Source organism: Lithobates pipiens, unplaced genomic scaffold (assembly GCF_037356315.1).
Source record: "Lithobates pipiens isolate NorthernLeopardFrog02 unplaced genomic scaffold, aLitPip1_a1.2 Scaffold_18, whole genome shotgun sequence".
NCBI lineage: Eukaryota > Metazoa > Chordata > Amphibia > Anura > Ranidae > Lithobates > Lithobates pipiens.
In genome coordinates, this window is record NW_027507758.1 from 259638069 (window position 1) to 259659532 (window position 21464).

Genomic DNA, 21464 nt, shown 5'->3' on the forward strand with positions numbered 1-21464 from the left:
GTATGCTCTTAATGTGCCCTTGTGCTTTTTGCTACAATACTTACTATGTAATGTAATGTCATATTTTTATTTTTATTTTTTTAACAAGCAAGATATTGGTAACTAGCTAAACTAAAGACTTACATGTTAAGTAGTCCTGTGGGACTCTGTATGCCCGCAGGCGAGCTGCTGGTCCATCATACAGCCAAAAGAAATTTATTGAGTCAAAGTAATTTGTCATGTACTCCAGCTGATTGCAATATGTTTGCTCCATTCCTGCAGTAAAATCAATCATAATTTTTACACATATTTACATATTTTTTTGAGGCACAAATTCCTAAACACAGCTGCCTCAATGATACAATAATTCTTGCTGCATATTAATCATAGGTGATCTCAAAAAAAAAAAAAAAAAGGTAAAGAAGTATTCACTTTGAAAGTAATTTCTTAACTAAGCAATTTATAGGTCAATGTAGTTTATTGAGATCCTCTCATCTTCCCATTCAGGGAAAAATTGATAGTGCCTATTCAACCCTTTTGCGTCAAGCGTACACCATATACAATCTCACTGAAATGGGTCTTCTTCCATGGATACGCATATGGGTGTACCTGTGTATCACACAGTCAGAAAAAAAAACTGACAGTGGTTCTAATCCCACACCATTCCATCCAACTCTGAAAAAGGTTTACCTTTAGCTGTACTTTAACCACTTGCCGACCGCCGCACGACGATGTACGTCCATTTTTTGAAGAGGGATATCTCGGTAACGGCAGCAGCTGCTGCCACAACCGAGGTGTCCATCTCTTCAGGCGGCGGTCGGCTGTACGATAACGGTGGTCTCCGCGGCGGATTCGCCGCGAGATCACCGCTATCGGCGGCGGGAGAGGTGCCACCCCCTCCCGCCGCCCTCCCGCACCTTCCGCCGCTTACCGGAGCCGTCGGTAGCGGCGGAGGCGATCGGGTCCTTCTGTCGGCTGGGCATAGAGACAAGTGAGGCTAAGATGGCCCCCACTCGTCTCTATACCCTAGGAGGGCGGAAGCGACGTCAAAACGTCACTTCCGCCCATACCTCTTAAAGGTATATTTTTTTTTTAAATGTCAGATTTTCTTTTTTTTTTTTTTTTTTTTTTTTTGTTGCATTTTAGCCCAAATATGAGATCTGAGGACCTTTTGACCCCAGATCTCATATTTAAGAGGACCTGTCATGCTTTTTTCTATTACAAGGAATGTTTACATTCCTTGTAATAGGAATAAAAGTGATCCATTTTATTTTATTTTTTTTAAAAAGTGTAAAAATAAATAAAATAAATTAAAATAAATAAGAAAAAAAAAAAATTAAAAAACACCCCGTTACGACGAGCTTGCGCACAGAAGCGAGCGCATACGTGAGTAGCGCCCGCATATGAAAACGGTGGTCAAACCACATATGTGAGGTATCACCGCAATCGGTAGAGCGAGAGCAATAATTCTAGCCCTAGACCTCCTCTGTAACGCAAAAAATGCAACCTGTAGAATTTTTTAAATGTCGCTTATGCAGATTTTTGAGGCTAAAAGTTTGACGCCATTCCACGAGCGGCCGCAATTTTGAAGCGTGACATGTTGGGTATCAATTTACTCGGCATACCATTATCTTTCACAGTATAAAAAAAATTGGGCTAATTTTACTGTTGTCTTATTTTTTTATTCAAAAAAGTGAATTTTTTCCAAAAAAAGTGCGCTTCTAAGACCGCTGCGCAAATACGGTGTGAAAAAAAGTATTTCAATGACCGCCATTTTATTCTCTAGGGTGTTAGAAAAAAAACAATATAAAATGTTTGGGGGTTCTAAGTAATTTTCTAGCAAAAAAAACTGTTTTAAACATGGAAACACCAAGTCCGAAAAAGAGGCCTGGTCCTTAAGTGGTTAAAGTAGCTGAAAATACTTATTGAATACCCCAGGGGGGGCAGTGCACATGGTTCCTTTAAAATCTCTGTGGTGGTTTTATGAAATAAAAGCTTTATTTCTATTAGTGCTGGCTGTGATCAGCCCAGCCTGAAGCCCAAATTATTGGTGCTCCTATATGCGAGTTACCACCAGCATTGAGCCTGCCCTTTCTTCATTCTTCATCTCTGGTCTGTAATTTTGTAGACCTACAACTCCACTCTCAGTTTTCTTGTATTGAAAGGAAATACTGAGTGTGTTTGCTGCTATCAATGAGTTAGCAAGAATAGCGTGCTGCACATTTTCACTGGCAAGTAGTACACTAGCAGAGAACTCGAAGCACAAGTTCTAGTTGACACATTTCCAATTTGTAGCAAATTTGCATGGCAAGTCTCCAGCAAGAGCAAAGTTGCAATGGTGAGTCTATAACAAGAGCTCTGCAAGTCTACAGAATTATAATTTAGCCACAGTGACCCCTGTGGTGGGATGACTATTGCACAACATAACTGAACCAGAACCAGCAGCAGACTTGCAGAATGCTTGCAAAGAAAGTTGATCTGGAGTCATAGAACTTGTGAAGCCTGGCAAGTCTATCAATAGCTTAGCAAGTAATTTTCAAACTTGCAGCACAATTGCTTGCTATCTGAGATGGAACATAATAAATGGGAGGTGAGATAAAACACAAGTCAATATTTACAAATTCCTATTAACTCTCGCAACTCCCAGACCCAACCATCAGCTATACTGGGAGGAGAAAATGGAGCTGAAGTTGTCAGCTTGTGTTGTAGTGAATAATGGTGCCCTATGAAGGAGCAACACAACCCACAACAACATACTTCAACCATTACTGTAGAAAATCTTCTTGGACTAGCAGGCTGGTGGCTCTGGGCTCAGATTTCTGACAGAGATTACAGTAGTAGCTGGAGTGTATTGCTGTGAGCTTGTGTATTTGTGAAACAAAGTGCTCCTCTCCAGAGTGTCGTTATTTACTACAACACAAGCCAACAGGTACTGCTCCTTTCTGTCCCCCCAAGTATAGCTGGATTTGGGCGAGTTGAGGGGAATTTCTATATGTATTTGTATGATTTATTGCACCTTTCATTTACTTCTGCACCATGGATAAAAGCAAATACACTTAGACTTTTCTTTTAATACAAGTAAAAGTACAATTATTAAGGTCCAAGTATAAACGGAACAGAAAAGTCCACCGCTAAAGTACTGTGAGATAAAGTATTGCATTCTTATAAAAGAAGGTATTTACATGCCCTGATTTTCAGTACAAAATGCAAAAACAAGGAGATCATCTCCATTTTTGGGTATGGGGTTGGAGTCATGCAAATAATTGCAAATGCAAATATCATGCAAATATTTTTTTTTAGCCATCTGTGCATCCAGAACCACCGGTGTATACAGATATGGTCTTAATTTTATAGAACCAGTATTACAAACTTGCATAGAGCTGTTGAGGGCTTCTTAGCCCCGATTAGTACAAAATATGGCTTTACTGCCTCTATGGTGCGGGGCTTGTGAGTCCAGGGGAACAGTAAACCCATTAAGGTCATAGCGGTACAAAATAAACCACCTTTAAAGCACTGTGAGATACTTCATTGCCTTCTTTTAAATGAAAGTATTTACAGGTCACCGTTCCAAGCACATAACTCATAAACAAGAACTTTAGTCTCTGCTTAGGGGTAAGTTGGTGAAATCATGCACTGGTGGGGTTCAATAAGAATTTTCCTCTCTCTTTTAAAGTGAAAATTCACTTTTCAAAGTAAATAAGCACTAGTTCTTTAGTATAGCAATCACAATGTGTAATTTCCACATAACAATGTCTGCAAAACAGTTGATATATCAACTTAAAGTATTTATTTTTTTAAGTGACTCATAGTATATTCTGTGATCTCTTGGCAATAGCCGAACTGTGACTACAGCTACATGTACAAAACACATACCATGGTCAGCAACCAAAATCATGTTCACGCAGTTATGTAGATTCCTTTGCTTTAGTCCATCCATTAACATACCCACTGTTCTGTCAGCACGTAACAAAGAGAGAATCACCTAATAAAAATCAGGAGGAAACATAAAGAAGTTGGGTAGTACATAAAATGCCTTCATAGTAAAACTGCTAGTTAAAAACAAATTTACGTTTACGTTAAAGATAAAGTTTAATCTGCTATTCAAAAGAACTTAAAAAGAACACAATTGAATGTTTGAACTGAATATAGGTTCCCTTTCCTTCACATTGCACAAGACTAAATTAGGTTATTAGCATTAAAATATATAATATTACTATAGAAATCACACTGCAAGGAAACCCAAATGTGTTGGTTTTATGAAATCAATATTCCCACAGACAGATATCAGTTTGCAAGAGGAGCAGGCTCAACTAGCAATGGTAAGCAATGCATGAGACAGGGACACCCAGGAACAGTCCAAGACCGTTTGTCCTACACTTTTATTCAGCAAAGCAGTAAATGCAGTTTCAATGTAGGAGGGCTTTGCACAGCAAATATACTGTATACCAGTGATGGCAAACCTTGGCACCCCAGATGTTTTGAAACTACATTTCTCATGATGCTCATGCACTCTGCAGTGTAGTTGAGCATCATGAGAAATGTGGTTCCAATGCATCTGGGGTGCCAAGGTTTGCCATCACTGCAGTATACAGTATGTAGCACCCTCTAGTGTGCTACAATAGGTAGTGTTAGGGTTTTTGTTAGAGTAGGTAAAATGTTTAGGTTTGGCTGGGAGCCAAGCCTGTGTTTTAATCTGGTTCGGGTGATCCAGGGAGGACTGGTATGACTCAGCAGGCAACATCTCTGGTACCCCCCCCCCCCCCCCACTACTGAAACTTTCTGGAAACTTTCAGAAGAATGGGAGGGGGGATAGGAGTAGCTGCCTGGAGTATTTGAGGGCCCTGACCAATCCCCAACAGGTGGGTTGGAAGGGGACAGGCCCCCTCAAATACTCAGGGTCAGCCCACCTGGGCAGGAGAGTTTGTGTGGAAGGTGGCAATCTAGTGCTAGGAGGCTGTCGGTGGGCCCTTGAAAGTAACCCCCTGGTCTGGGGGATGACATTGGGGTCTGGGAGCTAAGGTGCAGGAGGGCTCCTCTGAAAACCCAAGGAGTCCTGTCCAGTGGCATGGGTGCAGGTGTAAGGACAGCAGGAGCCAGTTCAGGAGATCTCCAAGGAAAAGAAAGCCAAGTGGGCTGGTAAGTGTTACAGTTGGGGAGGACTAAGAGGCAGTCTGAGAGGACTGGGTGAGAGCAGTCTGAGGTGGATGCAGAATCAGTCTGGGAGGACTGTGGAAGCTTAGCCAAGAGGGCTAGAGAGAGGGGCAGCTGCAGCCAGGTGGGCTGGCAGTGCCCGAAGAGGTGGTGCTGGGATCAGTAGCCACAGGAGGAAAGCTGGGAACTAGGATTTTGCTACACTACCAAAAGGGCCTGTGGTCCCTGCCCGTAAAGGGCATTTGCTAAAATCTGACTGAGCCCTACTGCTGTGCTTCAAGCAAGTGTTGTGCTGGAGGAGCTACGGTGTGTGTAATTAGACTGTATAGAAGTTGTCCCTGGAAAATTGTGCTAAAGTCAAACAGTCATCCCATAATACTCTTAACCCCATCCAAGTTCAATACCCCTAATAAAAATACAAAAACAAGGACTGTTTCCTGACGCAACAGTGCTGTGGAAAATTATGTGTGCCTGGCTGTGCAGGGTGGGTGATCCCTTATTCACCAGTGGCTCCAGCGGGGGTAGCGCTACATATATCATAAAAAACAAAAATACCTTTTCTCATCCAAGCCACTAACTAAACTCAGGTCAATTCTTGACTAACAAGGTGCCCTTTAATTAGTCCCCTAATGCAAACTAGCAGCACTTTTTTTTTGCTCTCTCAGCAGTCAGTCTTTCACCGAGTAGCAGTCTCTCACAGGAGAAAGAACGCGCACGCGAGAGAGAGAGCTTTGAGCATCAGTCAGCTCATATAGAAAAAGGCTTGTGGACAATTGAGCCTAATAAATGAGGGCTGACTTCCATGCAAAATGTGGACCTAGGAATGGAGGCTTTATTCCGACCAAAGCTCTGCAAAAGCTCCAGGCCCCAGGACACATAACAGAAATAATTAACAGAAAGTTTGTTTTCTCCACATCAGTCATAAACCCTGGAGACCAGTCATAAACCCTGGAGCTCTCACCATGTATATATGGGAAACTTAACGGTTCACTTGTTCTTTCTAAATTCCAGCTCCTCTGTGTACCAATATACAGGGCTCGAGTGCTGCGGGAACGCATGGGAACGGCGTTCCCGTACTATTTCCACAGCGGGAACGCCGTTCCCATTAGCTGTCTGAGGGCTGAGGCTATGCAGCGCGTAGTCCGCGCCGCTCCTCAGCCGCCGAGTGACTGGTTGCTAGGCAGGAGTCGCTCCGCATCTAGCAACCGGTCACATGACTTCGGCCGTGCGTGGGCACGCACTGGCACGAGTCAGTGTGACACACGCTGCGCGCCTGCTTGGTTCCGGAGTTCCGGACTGTCCCCCCGCTCCCCTCTACCCAGTGCCTCCTGGGGCCACAGCCGCTGCACGTTTCCAGTTTACTTCTCCGGCTCCCCCGAGAACAGAAGGGAAGAGAATACCAGGAGGTCAGTCACTAGTGTGTAAGTTGCATTCTGCAATACCCTGCCAATACTCATCAATACTTTGCAATACCCTGCCAATACTCATCAATACTCTGCAATACCCTATCAGTATCAATACTCTGCAATACCCTGCCAATACTCTGCAATACCCTATCAATACTCTGCAATACCCTATCAATACTCTGCAATACCCCGCCAATACTCTGCAATACCCCGCCAATACCCCGCCAATACCCCGCCAATACCCCACCAATACTCTGCAATACCCCGCCAATACTCTGCAATACCCCGCCAATACTCTGCAATACCCTATCAATACTCTGCAATACCCTATCAATACTCTGCAATACTCTGTCAATACTCTGCAATACCCTGCCAATACTCTGCAATACCCTGACAATACATACCCTGCCAATACTCTGCAATACCCTGCCAATACTCTTCAATACTCTGCCAATACTCTGCAATACCCTGCCAATACTCTGCAATACCCTGCCAATACTCTGCAATACCCTATCAATACTCTGCAATACCCTGCCAATACTCTGCAATACCCTATCAATACTCTGCAATACCCTGCCAGTACTCTGCAATACCCTGTCAATACTCTGCAATACCCTGCCAATACTCTGCACTACCCTATCAATACTCTGCAATACCCTGCCAATACTCTGCAATACCCTGCCAATACTCTGCAATACCCCGCCAATGCTCTGCAATACATACCCTGCCAATACTCTGCAATACCCTGCCAATACTCTGCAATACCCTATCAATACTCTGCAATACCCTATCAATACTCTGCAATACCCTGCCAATACTCTGCAATACATACCCTGCCAATACTCTGCAATACCCTGCCAATACTCTGCAATACCCTATCAATACTCTGCAATACCCTGCCAATACTCTGCAATACCCTGCCAATACTCTGCAATACCCTGCCAATACTCTGCAATACCCTGCCAATACTCTGCAATACCCTATCAATACTCTGCAATACCCTATCAATACTCTGCAATACCCTGCCAATACTCTGCAATACCCTGCCAATACTCTGCAATACCCTATCAATACTCTGCAATACCCTGTCAATACTCTGCAATACCCTGCCAATACTCTGCAATACCCTGTCAATACTCTGCAATACCCTCCCAATACTCTGCAATACCCTGTCAATACTCTGCAATACCCTGCCAATACTCTGCACTACCCTATCAATACTCTGCAATACCCCGCCAATGCTCTGCAATACATACCCTGCCAATACTCTGCAATACCCTGCCAATACTCTGCAATACCCTATCAATACTCTGCAATACCCTGCCAATACTCTGCAATACATACCCTGCCAATACTCTGCAATACCCTGCCAATACTCTGCAATACCCTATCAATACTCTGCAATACCCTGCCAATACTCTGCAATACCCTGCCAATACTCTTCAATACTCTGCCAATACTCTGCAATACCCTGCCAATACTCTGCAATACCCCGCCAATACTCTGCAATACCCTGCCAATACTCTGCAATACCCTATCAATACTCTGCAATACCCTATCAATACTCTGCAATACCCTGACAATACTCTGCAATACCATGACAATACTCTGCAATACCCTGACAATACTCTGCAATACCCTATCAATACTCTGCAATACCCTGCCAATACTCTGCAATACATACCCTATCAATACTCTGCAATATCCTGCCAATACTCTGCAATAAATACCCTATCAATACTCTGCAATACCCTGCCAATACTCTGCAATACATACCCTGCCAATACTCTGCAATACCCTGCCAATACTCTGCAATACCCTATCAATACTCTGCAATACCCTGCCAATACATACCCTGCCAATACTCTACAATACTCTGCCAATACTCTACAATACATACCCTGCCAATACTCTGCAATAACCTATCAATAATCTGCAATACTGTGCCAATAATCTGCAATACTGTGCCAATACTCTGCAATACCCTGCCAATACTCTGCAATACCTTGCCAATACTCTGCAATACCCTATCAATACTCTGCAATACCCTGCCAATACATACCCTGCCAATACTCTGCAATACCCTGCCAATACTCTGCAATACCCTGCCAATACTCTGCAATACCCTATCAATACTCTACAATACATACCCTATCAATACTCTGCAATACCCTGCCAATACTCTGCAATACATACCCTGCCAATACTCTGCAATACCCTGCCAATACATACCCTGCCAATACTCTACAATACTCTGCCAATACTCTACAATACATACCCTGCCAATACTCTGCAATAACCTATCAATACACTGCAATACTGTGCCAATACTCTGCAATACCCTGCCAATACTCTGCAATACTCTGCCAATACTCTTCAATACATACCCTGCCAATACTCTGCAATACCCTATCAATACTCTGCAAAACCCTGCCAATACTCTTCAATACTTTGCCAATACTTATTCCTGTTTGTGGGATATTTTCGAATGGGCTGTGTAACAGAATGTGGAACAGGGTGTATTTGTGGTAGAAATTCCCTGCGAGGGAAAGATCATCACCCATTGTGTTGATTGTTTTGTTTGACACGTTATTTTGTTTTTGTAAACTCGCACTTTACAATAAATGTTGTACTGTATTTTCTGTGAAGTATATATGCATATGAGCGTACCTTTTTTTTTTTTTTTTTTTTTTTTTTTGGTGGAGGAATGGATCTTGGGTGGAAGTTCCCACACTTTTTTTCCCAGGACTTGACCCCTGCCAATATACCATTAATGTACCTCTGTTGCAGAAAAAGAAAAAAGCTCTCTCTGTCTTTTAGGACATGCTTTACCTCAGCCAACACTGTGTTCCACAGAACACTCCACTATTACTTCCGGCTCCATCCTGAATTTGGTATTTGGGACAGGAAAACCAGTAGAGGGAAGTCTTTCACCAGCTGACTTCATTAACACACGCCCTGCACCTGTCCTCCCCCTTCAGGAGATTGCTCCCACCAAACCTCTGTGCACACATACAGTCATTAACAGTCTATGTACCATTATCTGTTCCCACTAAATACACACCCAGTGATCGTTTTTTTGTTTTTTTTTTGGTCCTTCATTTTGGACAGACTGTTAATTTGGTAGAGTGTGGAGAAGCTGAGTGATTACATAGGAGCCTACGTGGAGCAGAGCTGCATTGCTGAAAACAGGTGTGTCCCTGGAAATCTGTTAAGCTCAGCATACACTATATAATCTAATTGTACAATCTCCTTTAGATCTGAAAATAGGCACCTTTATACACCTAAAATGTCGCTCTTTTGGTGAATTTAATTGTTAACTGCACCCTAAACAGAAACAAATACACATTTTGCCACATGAAAAATTAGCATCAAAACGCACAGTAAAAAACAAGCAAACCGCAACATGCCAAAATGTCCCAACTTTGCCACATGTAGGGCAGCCCATTGAAACCTTTTGTGTGTTGAAGGAAACATGAGCCAAAAAACATGCACCCCGCTTACTACTCTAGGGGTGAATGGGGCCTGCAAGTGAAATTGGGTGTTTACACAAGAACAATGAGGCTCCATTCACATCTGTGAGTTTCTGAACACGTGGCAAACTGCACAGAAAACACATGTTTTGCCACACATTTTGTAAAGCGCTGCAAGTGTGCAACATTAATGGCATGTTATGTGCGGGTAGCAGGAGCACATCTGCTGTGCCATAAATGCGCTGCAAGCATACCAAAACGCACGTGTCAGGAAAGGTTTCACCTGCTGGTGACACTTTCAGATCTATGGGCGGCAGTTCTGGTGTCCACCAGCGGGTCTCTCCCAGCAGTCTGGAGCCAACATCATTTGCTGCAATCAGGCATCACCTGAGACTAATTGCAGGGGGTGTACTTATACCCGGCAGATTCTTGCACTCATGGCCTTGGTATTGTTCATTGTGCCCTAACCTGTGTTCACTAGCCGTGATCCTGTATCCTGACTCCTGTTACCCTGTATCCATTCCTGGACCCCTGCCCACAGCCTGATCCCTTCCCCCTGTGCCCCGTCTCCTGTTACCCTCTCCCTGTTCTGTCTTGTTCCCAGCCCTAACTGCTTGATCTCCTGTGTATGACCCTGGCTTGTTTACAATTACGATTGCATCTTACTCCTGTATATACTTTTGGTTTAGGCAGTTATTTATTGTGTGTCACTGGGGTTGGCTGCTGGTTAGTCACTGTTTGTCATATTGGAGGTGCCTTTACTTTTGTTTATTTACTTTTCTTATAATAAATTATATTATTTTCACTTTACATGTGCTTGGTTCACTCTTTTACAGTCTACACAGTTATGGTCGCACCAGTCTACGACAGCGTGGTAAAAACACACCTTCACTTCACTTGAAGTAGCGCAATTTCAAAGTAGCAAGGTCAGCACAATTTCAAATACTACTTGATAGACATCTGTGCAGCTTCATGCACAGATATCTATTGAAGTCGCACCTGAAATCGGCAAAAGTAGTACAGGAACTACTTTTGCAAATCGGTGCGGCAACGCAAAATTGATCTCTCAGATCGCATGACATATCGCTCCATTTTGAACCGGGGGTAAAGGACAAAATGATTAGTGAACATACAAGGTCCAGCAAATGCCATATCTATACAGTGAGTGTTGTAAAGGGATCTGGATTGAAGGATATTACTGAAATTGTCAATCTCATAAACAGCACTTTGTACAGCGATTAACACATACTGTACATAATAGATTGTAGTTTAGGTCTTAAAGGAGAAGTCCAGACTGAGATCATTCAGCTGGGCTTCTCCTATGGATCACAGGAGTGCAATTTGTTTTGCACTCCTGTGACCCGTTTTCAGCAGAGATCGGTATAAAGTCTGCTCTCTGCTGATGTCACCAATATCAGTCCAGGCACCAGGTCATCCCGACTCTGGAAGTCTGGATCTGCCAGGTGCCTGGACTGATAGGCATCTCAGCCTCTCAGCGAGCCGCTGAGACGGACGCTCCTCGCCCCCTCCACAGTTCAGCGCTCCAGTGAGAGCTGCTGATTGACAGGCAGCAGCTCTTCACTCGGGGAGGTGAGAGAACCAAGCCATCTGCGATGTTTGATGGCTCGGTTCTTAGTGAAGAGGCGGCAGGTGACCGATGCTGCATCCACCTAGGTAAGTATGATTATGGGATAAAAAAATTAAAAAAACATACTTCTCTTTTAAGTAAATCTAATGTCGTCCTTAAAAAGGAAGCATTTGTGTTACAAAATGTGTTATGTAATACAGTATATATGAATTATTTCAACATCTGACATTTTTCTTTTGTTGAGCATATTAAAGCACCAAGTATTGTTGTGGTTCATTTAATTATACACCCAGATGCTTTAAGTTTGAAAAAAAAGGATTTATGGGGAAAGGATCAAAGGGATTCATACATGGAACATCATAACCATGATTTTGCCTTTAGGTCCCCCTACAAAATGATGGACTGTCTTGATACCAAGTTTATATAAAAATTACAAATATTTATTATTGAGTATAAAAAACTTTTTTTAGAGAAAGAAGAAATTTTTGTACATATATAGAAAAATACATATTATGGCTATAACATAGACAACATTTGTTACGACAGTATTTTGTGTCCAATACGGTCTTTGGTTTCTCTACTAGTTTCGCGACTATTCTGTCGCTTCTTCAGGAGACCTTGTTTGTCTACAACGAGATTTATCACAAATTATTTAACAAAAAACAACAACGATTATTTAAAGGTATTAGATGTATTTTTTACAATCAGTTAGGAAAAGAAATAATATAAACACGGAGTATGCAGCTCACCACCATGCAGTTATCGAGAGGCACATGAAGTTCGGGTAGTCCCTGCCAGATCGGGCATTGACCACCCTTTTGGCGGGCACGGGAGGTTCAGCTACAAAACAGTAACATAGAATTTCAAGTAATGAATGTGCAAGGTATAGGCTGCTTATTCATCTTGAGCATAATTATTTTTCTTATAATGTAGCTATAGAAAAATTCACATACCGGTATAGCCAGAATTTTTTAAAAAAGGAAAGCAGCATAAGTAAAGGTGCAGCAGCATAAAAATTCCGATGGACGTTGAGGCTTCAGTACAGGTATCGTTATGCCGGGGAAAACCCGGATGGACAGATCCAATACGGAATAGATATTGTGCCTAATTCAGAAGGGAGACCCACGTTGCTGTTCGTTTAGTGTGAGTGTGTCATGCTGATCTAGTAAAGACATCATTTAGTCAGCTCGGTACAGTTTTACCACAGCAGGATCATTTCAGATTGTAAGGTATATAAGGGATCTATTTACCAGAAAACAGCATACCTCCTGTAGCTTCTCAGTCCAAGCAGCGGTTTTTAATATGGAGACTTCCCATCCTGTGTTTGGTCTGCTGTAAAGGAACGCCATGCTGGCGCACCTTTAACCCCCAACCCGGCGGCGTCACAGGCACGGCGCGGGTGCCGAGCTATGACGTCGCCGGGTCCGCCGCTCCTACTGCGCATGTGCCATTGTGTGGCAATGCGCGTCAGCCCTGATCACCGAGGAAACCCTCGGCGAATAATTGCTGAAGCGGACCTGACGCCGCCCATAAACTGGGGGCCTATCAGGGCCGCCGGAGAGGCGCATGCCCGCCCCTGGGAGTCTCCTCCCATACTTCATGCCTCGCAACAGCACGGTCCTGAGCATTACACACTTCGTTTCACAAGTTAGTTTTAAATTAATAAAAAGAGAACATAAGCAGATTAGTATGGCGATTACATTGGCAACATTTTATTGCATATTGTTTAAACATGCATAGTCTCACCAATACGTTCATTTAGTCTGCAAAAGAAGAAATATAGGGTCATCATTAGATAAATGACTACATAGATTAGAGTGTTTAGGACAATGCGAACCGCTTGTCACTATAGTATTTTAATAGCTAGCACCGAAGGATTATTAGTAGCGGTGTCAGAGAAAAAGGTGGAGTCTCTAGGGTGCCAGATGAACCAGGAGATTGGGCAATCTGGGGAACCAGAAATGGCGGAATGCTATGGATGGAAGAAGAAAAGAAAAGTTTTTAACTCTTTTCTCTTCATTTGAGAAAGTACTTGTATGTTTTTGTTTCGTTCAGACCTGGCGGAACCAGAGCGTCTAAACGTTCGATCCATAAGGTTTCACGTTTTAAAATCTCTCTGTCCCAGTCCCCACCTCGAGTATCTTTGCGGATTACTTCAAGGACAAGAAATTTAACCACTTGGGGCTGATATCTATGATGAATGCCTATATGGCGACCCACTGCAGTGAGTTTGCCACCTGATGAATAATACAGGTGATCTCCTATACGTTGGCGAAGTTCTCTAATGGTTTTACCTACGTAAAATGCTCCGCAGGCGCATACCATTAAGTAGACAACACCTTTTGTATCGCAGTTGGCATGAAAAGATGGAATGAAAATTTCACCATTTGGAAGATTGTAGGTAGTTCCCTCAGATATCCATGGACATCGAGGGCAACTACCGCAAGGGTGGGTGCCGCGAGGGCCTTGCCGATTTGGTATGGGGATTTGGTAGTGACTTCTGGTAAGTTTGTCCCCAAGAGTGGCTGCTCGTTTGAAAACCAATTCGGGCGTTTGTCTGACATATTTATTTAGAGTATGGTGGTCTGTTAAAAGGTGCCAGTGCTGTGATAGAATATCTCTAAAGATATTTTGGTGTGCAGAATATTTTGTAATGATCTTCACTGTAGGAGGATAGGCTGGCCTGGAGGGGCCATAGAGTAGGGATTCTCGTGTGCGCCCATAGGCTTTATTGAATGCCTTTCTTAGATTTGATCGTGAGTAGCCCCTATTAAGGAGGCGCTCCTGTAGATTCTTTGCTTGAACCAAGAATTTTTGATCTGTGGTGCAGTTTCTTCTTGTACGTAGATATTGGGCGTATGGTATGCTCCGTATCAGGGGGCGGGGATGCGAGCTTTTAGCGTGTAGTAAAGTATTTCCCGAAGATGGCTTGCGATAGAGGTCGGTAGTTAGTTTTCCAGAATTGTCTTTAGTGATATTCAAATCCAAAAAGGCAATTTGGGTCGAGTGGTACGTGTATGTGAATTTTAAATTGAATGAATTTACATTTAGTATTTTAACAAATTCTTCTAAGGCTTGAGAGGTGCCTGTCCATACTATCAAAAGGTCATCTATGAACCTATACCAGAGGAGGACGCAATCAAGATAGGTCTGTAAAGATTCATTAGTAAATATGGATTGCTCCCATCCCCCCAGGTATAGGTTTGCATAGGAGGGTGCACACGCTGTCCCCATCGCCACGCCCTGAGTTTGCAAATAGATTTGATCCATAAACACAAAGAAGTTTTTGCTAAGGATGAAATCCAAAAGTTGCAGTATAAAGTCGATTAGGGGCCAAGTTGTATGGTTTTGTTTTTTGAGAAATGTGTTGGCCATTCGGACGCCCTGCTCGTGGGGGATGCTCGAGTACAGAGCCTCGACATCTAGAGCCACGAGGAGGGCGTCCGGAGGGACCTGCACATCCTCAAGGTGTCGCAGGAGATCAGTAGTGTCTTTTATATATGATGGTAAACTTGTAACATGAGGGATCAAATATGAATCCACTAACCTACTTGCGTTTTCTGTCAGAGAGCCCATTCCTGAGACTATTGGGCGCCCCGGAGGGTTTTTTTCGTCCTTGTGTATTTTTGGGAGTGCATAGAAGGTCGGCATACGAGGTTTTGCCGTATTTATATATTTCAGGGTTTCACCATCTATCAACCCTTTTTCATATGCACCTGTGACTAGAGATCTAAATTCAGTTGTGAAAATTTCCACATTTGAAGGATCTAGTGGAGTGTACCAAGCTCGATTCCTTAAGATTTTTTGGCACATTAGTTGGTATTGCTGGTGGGTCATTATAACTATGTTACCCCCTTTGTCTGATCTTTTGATGATAATATCGGGGTTTTTTTGTAGCTTAATTAGTGCCTGTTTTTGTTTATATTTTAGATTGGCGTAGGTATTAGGCCAATCCTGTTTTTTCAGTGATTTAATAACTACAGTCAAAAAAGCCCAAATTGTAGGACAAGTCATGAGGTCTGGGAATGCTCGTGAGCTTAGTTTAAAGGTATTTTGTTGTTGTAAATGGGTGCTTTTCATTGGGGATTGGGACTTGGGTACAGAGTTTGATGAAACCTCCAGGGTTTCCTCACCTTCAGTCTGTCCTTCGTCGTATAGTAGTATAGTATCTCATCTTTTTCTTCACAGGTCATCAATATGAATTCACGCGCACCGGGTCCCCCCCGAAAGAGATCACTCACTGGTGAAGACCACTCAGCGAAGGACTCTAAAAAAGGCAAGAAAACGGGTAAAACCGCCAAAAAAACCTCACCAGCGCACCCAGACTCACAAGGTCAAAGCACTAGCACACAAATATCAACATTGCACAACATTATCCCGAAAATACTGCACACTACACAGGCTTCACTCCCAAATCCAAGTGGTTTTTTTCCACCGGCTACACCCGATCCACACCGACGAGGGAGTCTAGATGCATTTATGCTAAGAACCCCGCTACCCCATTAAACGAAAACCATGTTGAAACTAACCCCCAGATGGAGAACCTAAACATTGTTAACCTCACCCCCTACCCCCTGACCTATGATGAAAAATCAATCCTTCAACTGGGACTGGGTTTCAGCCCTTCTGAACCTATAAATGTTTACGAAACTATTAAAGACCTATATCTCTTTGCTCGTAATTTAACTTATAAGTTTATGTACGATAAGGACAGACGAAATTTAAATTTAGAAAAAGAACTGGCAGAGAAAACTAAAGATTATTCCATGCAAGAATTCAGGGCCCTACGTGACCTCATGTTACTATACGACGAAGGACAGACTGAAGGTGAGGAAACCCTGGAGGTTTCATCAACCTCTGTACCCAAGTCCCAATCCCCAATGAAAAGCACCCATTTACAACAACAAAATACCTTTAAACTAAGCTCACGAGCATTCCCAGACCTCATGACTTGTCCTACAATTTGGGCTTTTTTGACTGTAGTTATTAAATCACTGAAAAAACAGGATTGGCCTAATACCTACGCCAATCTAAAATATAAACAAAAACAGGCACTAATTAAGCTACAAAAAAACCCCGATATTATCATCAAAAGATCAGACAAAGGGGGTAACATAGTTATAATGACCCACCAGCAATACCAACTAATGTGCCAAAAAATCTTAAGGAATCGAGCTTGGTACACTCCACTAGATCCTTCAAATGTGGAAATTTTCACAACTGAATTTAGATCTCTAGTCACAGGTGCATATGAAAAAGGGTTGATAGATGGTGAAACCCTGAAATATATAAATACGGCAAAACCTCGTATGCCGACCTTCTATGCACTCCCAAAAATACACAAGGACGAAAAAAACCCTCCGGGGCGCCCAATAGTCTCAGGAATGGGCTCTCTGACAGAAAACGCAAGTAGGTTAGTGGATTCATATTTGATCCCTCATGTTACAAGTTTACCATCATATATAAAAGACACTACTGATCTCCTGCGACACCTTGAGGATGTGCAGGTCCCTCCGGACGCCCTCCTCGTGGCTCTAGATGTCGAGGCTCTGTACTCGAGCATCCCCCACGAGCAGGGCGTCCGAATGGCCAACACATTTCTCAAAAAACAAAACCATACAACTTGGCCCCTAATCGACTTTATACTGCAACTTTTGGATTTCATCCTTAGCAAAAACTTCTTTGTGTTTATGGATCAAATCTATTTGCAAACTCAGGGCGTGGCGATGGGGACAGCGTGTGCACCCTCCTATGCAAACCTATACCTGGGGGGATGGGAGCAATCCATATTTACTAATGAATCTTTACAGACCTATCTTGATTGCGTCCTCCTCTGGTATAGGTTCATAGATGACCTTTTGATAGTATGGACAGGCACCTCTCAAGCCTTAGAAGAATTTGTTAAAATACTAAATGTAAATTCATTCAATTTAAAATTCACATACACGTACCACTCGACCCAAATTGCCTTTTTGGATTTGAATATCACTAAAGACAATTCTGGAAAACTAACTACCGACCTCTATCGCAAGCCATCTTCGGGAAATACTTTACTACACGCTAAAAGCTCGCATCCCCGCCCCCTGATACGGAGCATGCCATACGCCCAATATCTACGTACAAGAAGAAACTGCACCACAGATCAAAAATTCTTGGTTCAAGCAAAGAATCTACAGGAGCGCCTCCTTAATAGGGGCTACTCACGATCAAATCTAAGAAAGGCATTCAATAAAGCCTATGGGCGCACACGAGAATCCCTACTCTATGGCCCCTCCAGGCCAGCCTATCCTCCTACAGTGAAGATCATTACAAAATATTCTGCACACCAAAATATCTTTAGAGATATTCTATCACAGCACTGGCACCTTTTAACAGACCACCATACTCTAAATAAATATGTCAGACAAACGCCCGAATTGGTTTTCAAACGAGCAGCCACTCTTGGGGACAAACTTACCAGAAGTCACTACCAAATCCCCATACCAAATCGGCAAGGCCCTCGCGGCACCCACCCTTGCGGTAGTTGCCCTCGATGTCCATGGATATCTGAGGGAACTACCTACAATCTTCCAAATGGTGAAATTTTCATTCCATCTTTTCATGCCAACTGCGATACAAAAGGTGTTGTCTACTTAATGGTATGCGCCTGCGGAGCATTTTACGTAGGTAAAACCATTAGAGAACTTCGCCAACGTATAGGAGATCACCTGTATTATTCATCAGGTGGCAAACTCACTGCAGTGGGTCGCCATATAGGCATTCATCATAGATATCAGCCCCAAGTGGTTAAATTTCTTGTCCTTGAAGTAATCCGCAAAGATACTCGAGGTGGGGACTGGGACAGAGAGATTTTAAAACGTGAAACCTTATGGATCGAACGTTTAGACGCTCTGGTTCCGCCAGGTCTGAACGAAACAAAAACATACAAGTACTTTCTCAAATGAAGAGAAAAGAGTTAAAAACTTTTCTTTTCTTCTTCCATCCATAGCATTCCGCCATTTCTGGTTCCCCAGATTGCCCAATCTCCTGGTTCATCTGGCACCCTAGAGACTCCACCTTTTTCTCTGACACCGCTACTAATAATCCTTCGGTGCTAGCTATTAAAATACTATAGTGACAAGCGGTTCGCATTGTCCTAAACACTCTAATCTATGTAGTCATTTATCTAATGATGACCCTATATTTCTTCTTTTGCAGACTAAATGAACGTATTGGTGAGACTATGCATGTTTAAACAATATGCAATAAAATGTTGCCAATGTAATCGCCATACTAATCTGCTTATGTTCTCTTTTTATTAATTTAAAACTAACTTGTGAAACGAAGTGTGTAATGCTCAGGACCGTGCTGTTGCGAGGCATGAAGTATGGGAGGAGACTCCCAGGGGCGGGCATGCGCCTCTCCGGCGGCCCTGATAGGCCCCCAGTTTATGGGCGGCGTCAGGTCCGCTTCAGCAATTATTCGCCGAGGGTTTCCTCGGTGATCAGGGCTGACGCGCATTGCCACACAATGGCACATGCGCAGTAGGAGCGGCGGACCCGGCGACGTCATAGCTCGGCACCCGCGCCGTGCCTGTGACGCCGCCGGGTTGGGGGTTAAAGGTGCGCCAGCATGGCGTTCCTTTACAGCAGACCAAACACAGGATGGGAAGTCTCCATATTAAAAACCGCTGCTTGGACTGAGAAGCTACAGGAGGTATGCTGTTTTCTGGTAAATAGATCCCTTATATACCTTACAATCTGAAATGATCCTGCTGTGGTAAAACTGTACCGAGCTGACTAAATGATGTCTTTACTAGATCAGCATGACACACTCACACTAAACGAACAGCAACGTGGGTCTCCCTTCTGAATTAGGCACAATATCTATTCCGTATTGGATCTGTCCATCCGGGTTTTCCCCGGCATAACGATACCTGTACTGAAGCCTCAACGTCCATCGGAATTTTTATGCTGCTGCACCTTTACTTATGCTGCTTTCCTTTTTTAAAAAATTCTGGCTATACCGGTATGTGAATTTTTCTATAGCTACATTATAAGAAAAATAATTATGCTCAAGATGAATAAGCAGCCTATACCTTGCACATTCATTACTTGAAATTCTATGTTACTGTTTTGTAGCTGAACCTCCCGTGCCCGCCAAAAGGGTGGTCAATGCCCGATCTGGCAGGGACTACCCGAACTTCATGTGCCTCTCGATAACTGCATGGTGGTGAGCTGCATACTCCGTGTTTATATTATTTCTTTTCCTAACTGATTGTAAAAAATACATCTAATACCTTTAAATAATCGTTGTTGTTTTTTGTTAAATAATTTGTGATAAATCTCGTTGTAGACAAACAAGGTCTCCTGAAGAAGCGACAGAATAGTCGCGAAACTAGTAGAGAAACCAAAGACCGTATTGGACACAAAATACTGTCGTAACAAATGTTGTCTATGTTATAGCCATAATATGTATTTTTCTATATATGTACAAAAATTTCTTCTTTCTCTAAAAAAAGTTTTTTATACTCAATAATAAATATTTGTAATTTTTATATAAACTTGGTATCAAGACAGTCCATCATTTTGTAGGGGGACCTAAAGGCAAAATCATGGTTATGATGTTCCATGTATGAATCCCTTTGATCCTTTCCCCATAAATCCTTTTTTTTCAAACTATATACTAGGATGAGGATACCATATACTGTTTTTTTCTTATAAATCAAGGCACAATAGCATAACAGATGCTTTAAGTGTTTTTCCACTTTTGCAGCCAAATTGGAATAACGCCTACTTTATATTTGTTATATGTTCCCATTCACATAGCGTAACTTACTTTTTTTTACTTGCCTAACAATCCTACCTGGCTTTCCGCTTCTATGAAGATAAGGATGGGGTTACAATAGTTAACCCTGTCTGTACTTGCAGATCTCATTATGAGTTGTTAATTAAATTTAAAGAATGACTGCCTGAGCAAAAAGTTAAGCAGGCCTTACATGGATTAAAGTTCGGCTAGTTTAGCAGGGAACCCTCTTGTGCCCCTCCCTACGCCAATCTGTACCTGGCGGAGTGGGAATGCCACCTCATGGAGGATGGAGCCCCGATGTATACCAGCCATGCATCAGCATGGTATTGATACATCAATGACATTTTTTGTCACCTGGGATGGCCCATTGACACTCCTTGATCAATTTCTTACTTACATTAATTCCAATAATGAATTTAACTTAAAGTTTACCATGAATTACAGTGTGGAATCTATTACCTTTTTAGATCTAACCATCAGCAAACACCCAGGTGGATATTTACTCAGTAGTTTATACCGAAAACAGACAGCAGGGAATACCATCCTGGAAGCTTCTAGCTTCCATTATAAACCTCTGTTGAATTCCATTCCGTATGGCCAATATATACGTGCTAGACGCAATTGTTCAACTGATGCCCCCTTTGAAATAGAAGCGGCTACATTGCGTGTAAGATTACAAGCCCGTGGGTACTCTAACTCAGTTCTCAAAAAGGCCTTCCATAAGGCAAAAAACAAAGTACGATCTGACTTACTCTTTTCACATAAACAGGCCGAGATTAATAACCCAACTCGAGTAGTTACTCAATATACCTCTCAACATGAACAACTTAGGCAGATTTTGCAAAAACACTGGCATTTGCTCCATACTCTTGTGACCTTATGATCCCTGGTAAGGGAATGCCCTTTGATTACATTATAAAGGGCCCCCTCCCTTCGGGACAAACTAGTACACAGTGAACTTATTACCAAGCGAAACATTAAGAAATAATGTGGCACATTCCCATATGGCCACTGTGGATATTGTAAATACATGGACACACGTAAAAACATAATCTTACCTAGGGATGAGCCGAACACCCC

At 42.7% G+C, this 21464-nt stretch overlaps 1 protein-coding gene across 3 annotated transcripts in view; it reads right to left on the reverse strand.

Annotated features, from left to right (window-relative positions):
- ENPP3 (ectonucleotide pyrophosphatase/phosphodiesterase 3) overlaps positions 1-21464 on the reverse strand; it is a 210104-nt gene that overhangs the window by 79468 nt on the left and 109172 nt on the right. For 2 of the 3 annotated variants that reach the window (XM_077486861.1, XM_077486863.1), the window contains exons 12-13: positions 3853-3961; positions 124-255 (exon numbers count right to left, since the gene is read on the reverse strand). In XM_077486861.1, the coding sequence (XP_077342987.1) occupies positions 124-255; positions 3853-3961 (241 nt within the window). The remainder of the gene's footprint in view (positions 1-123; positions 256-3852; positions 3962-21464) is intronic. The other variant, XM_077486862.1, reaches the window with a different exon arrangement.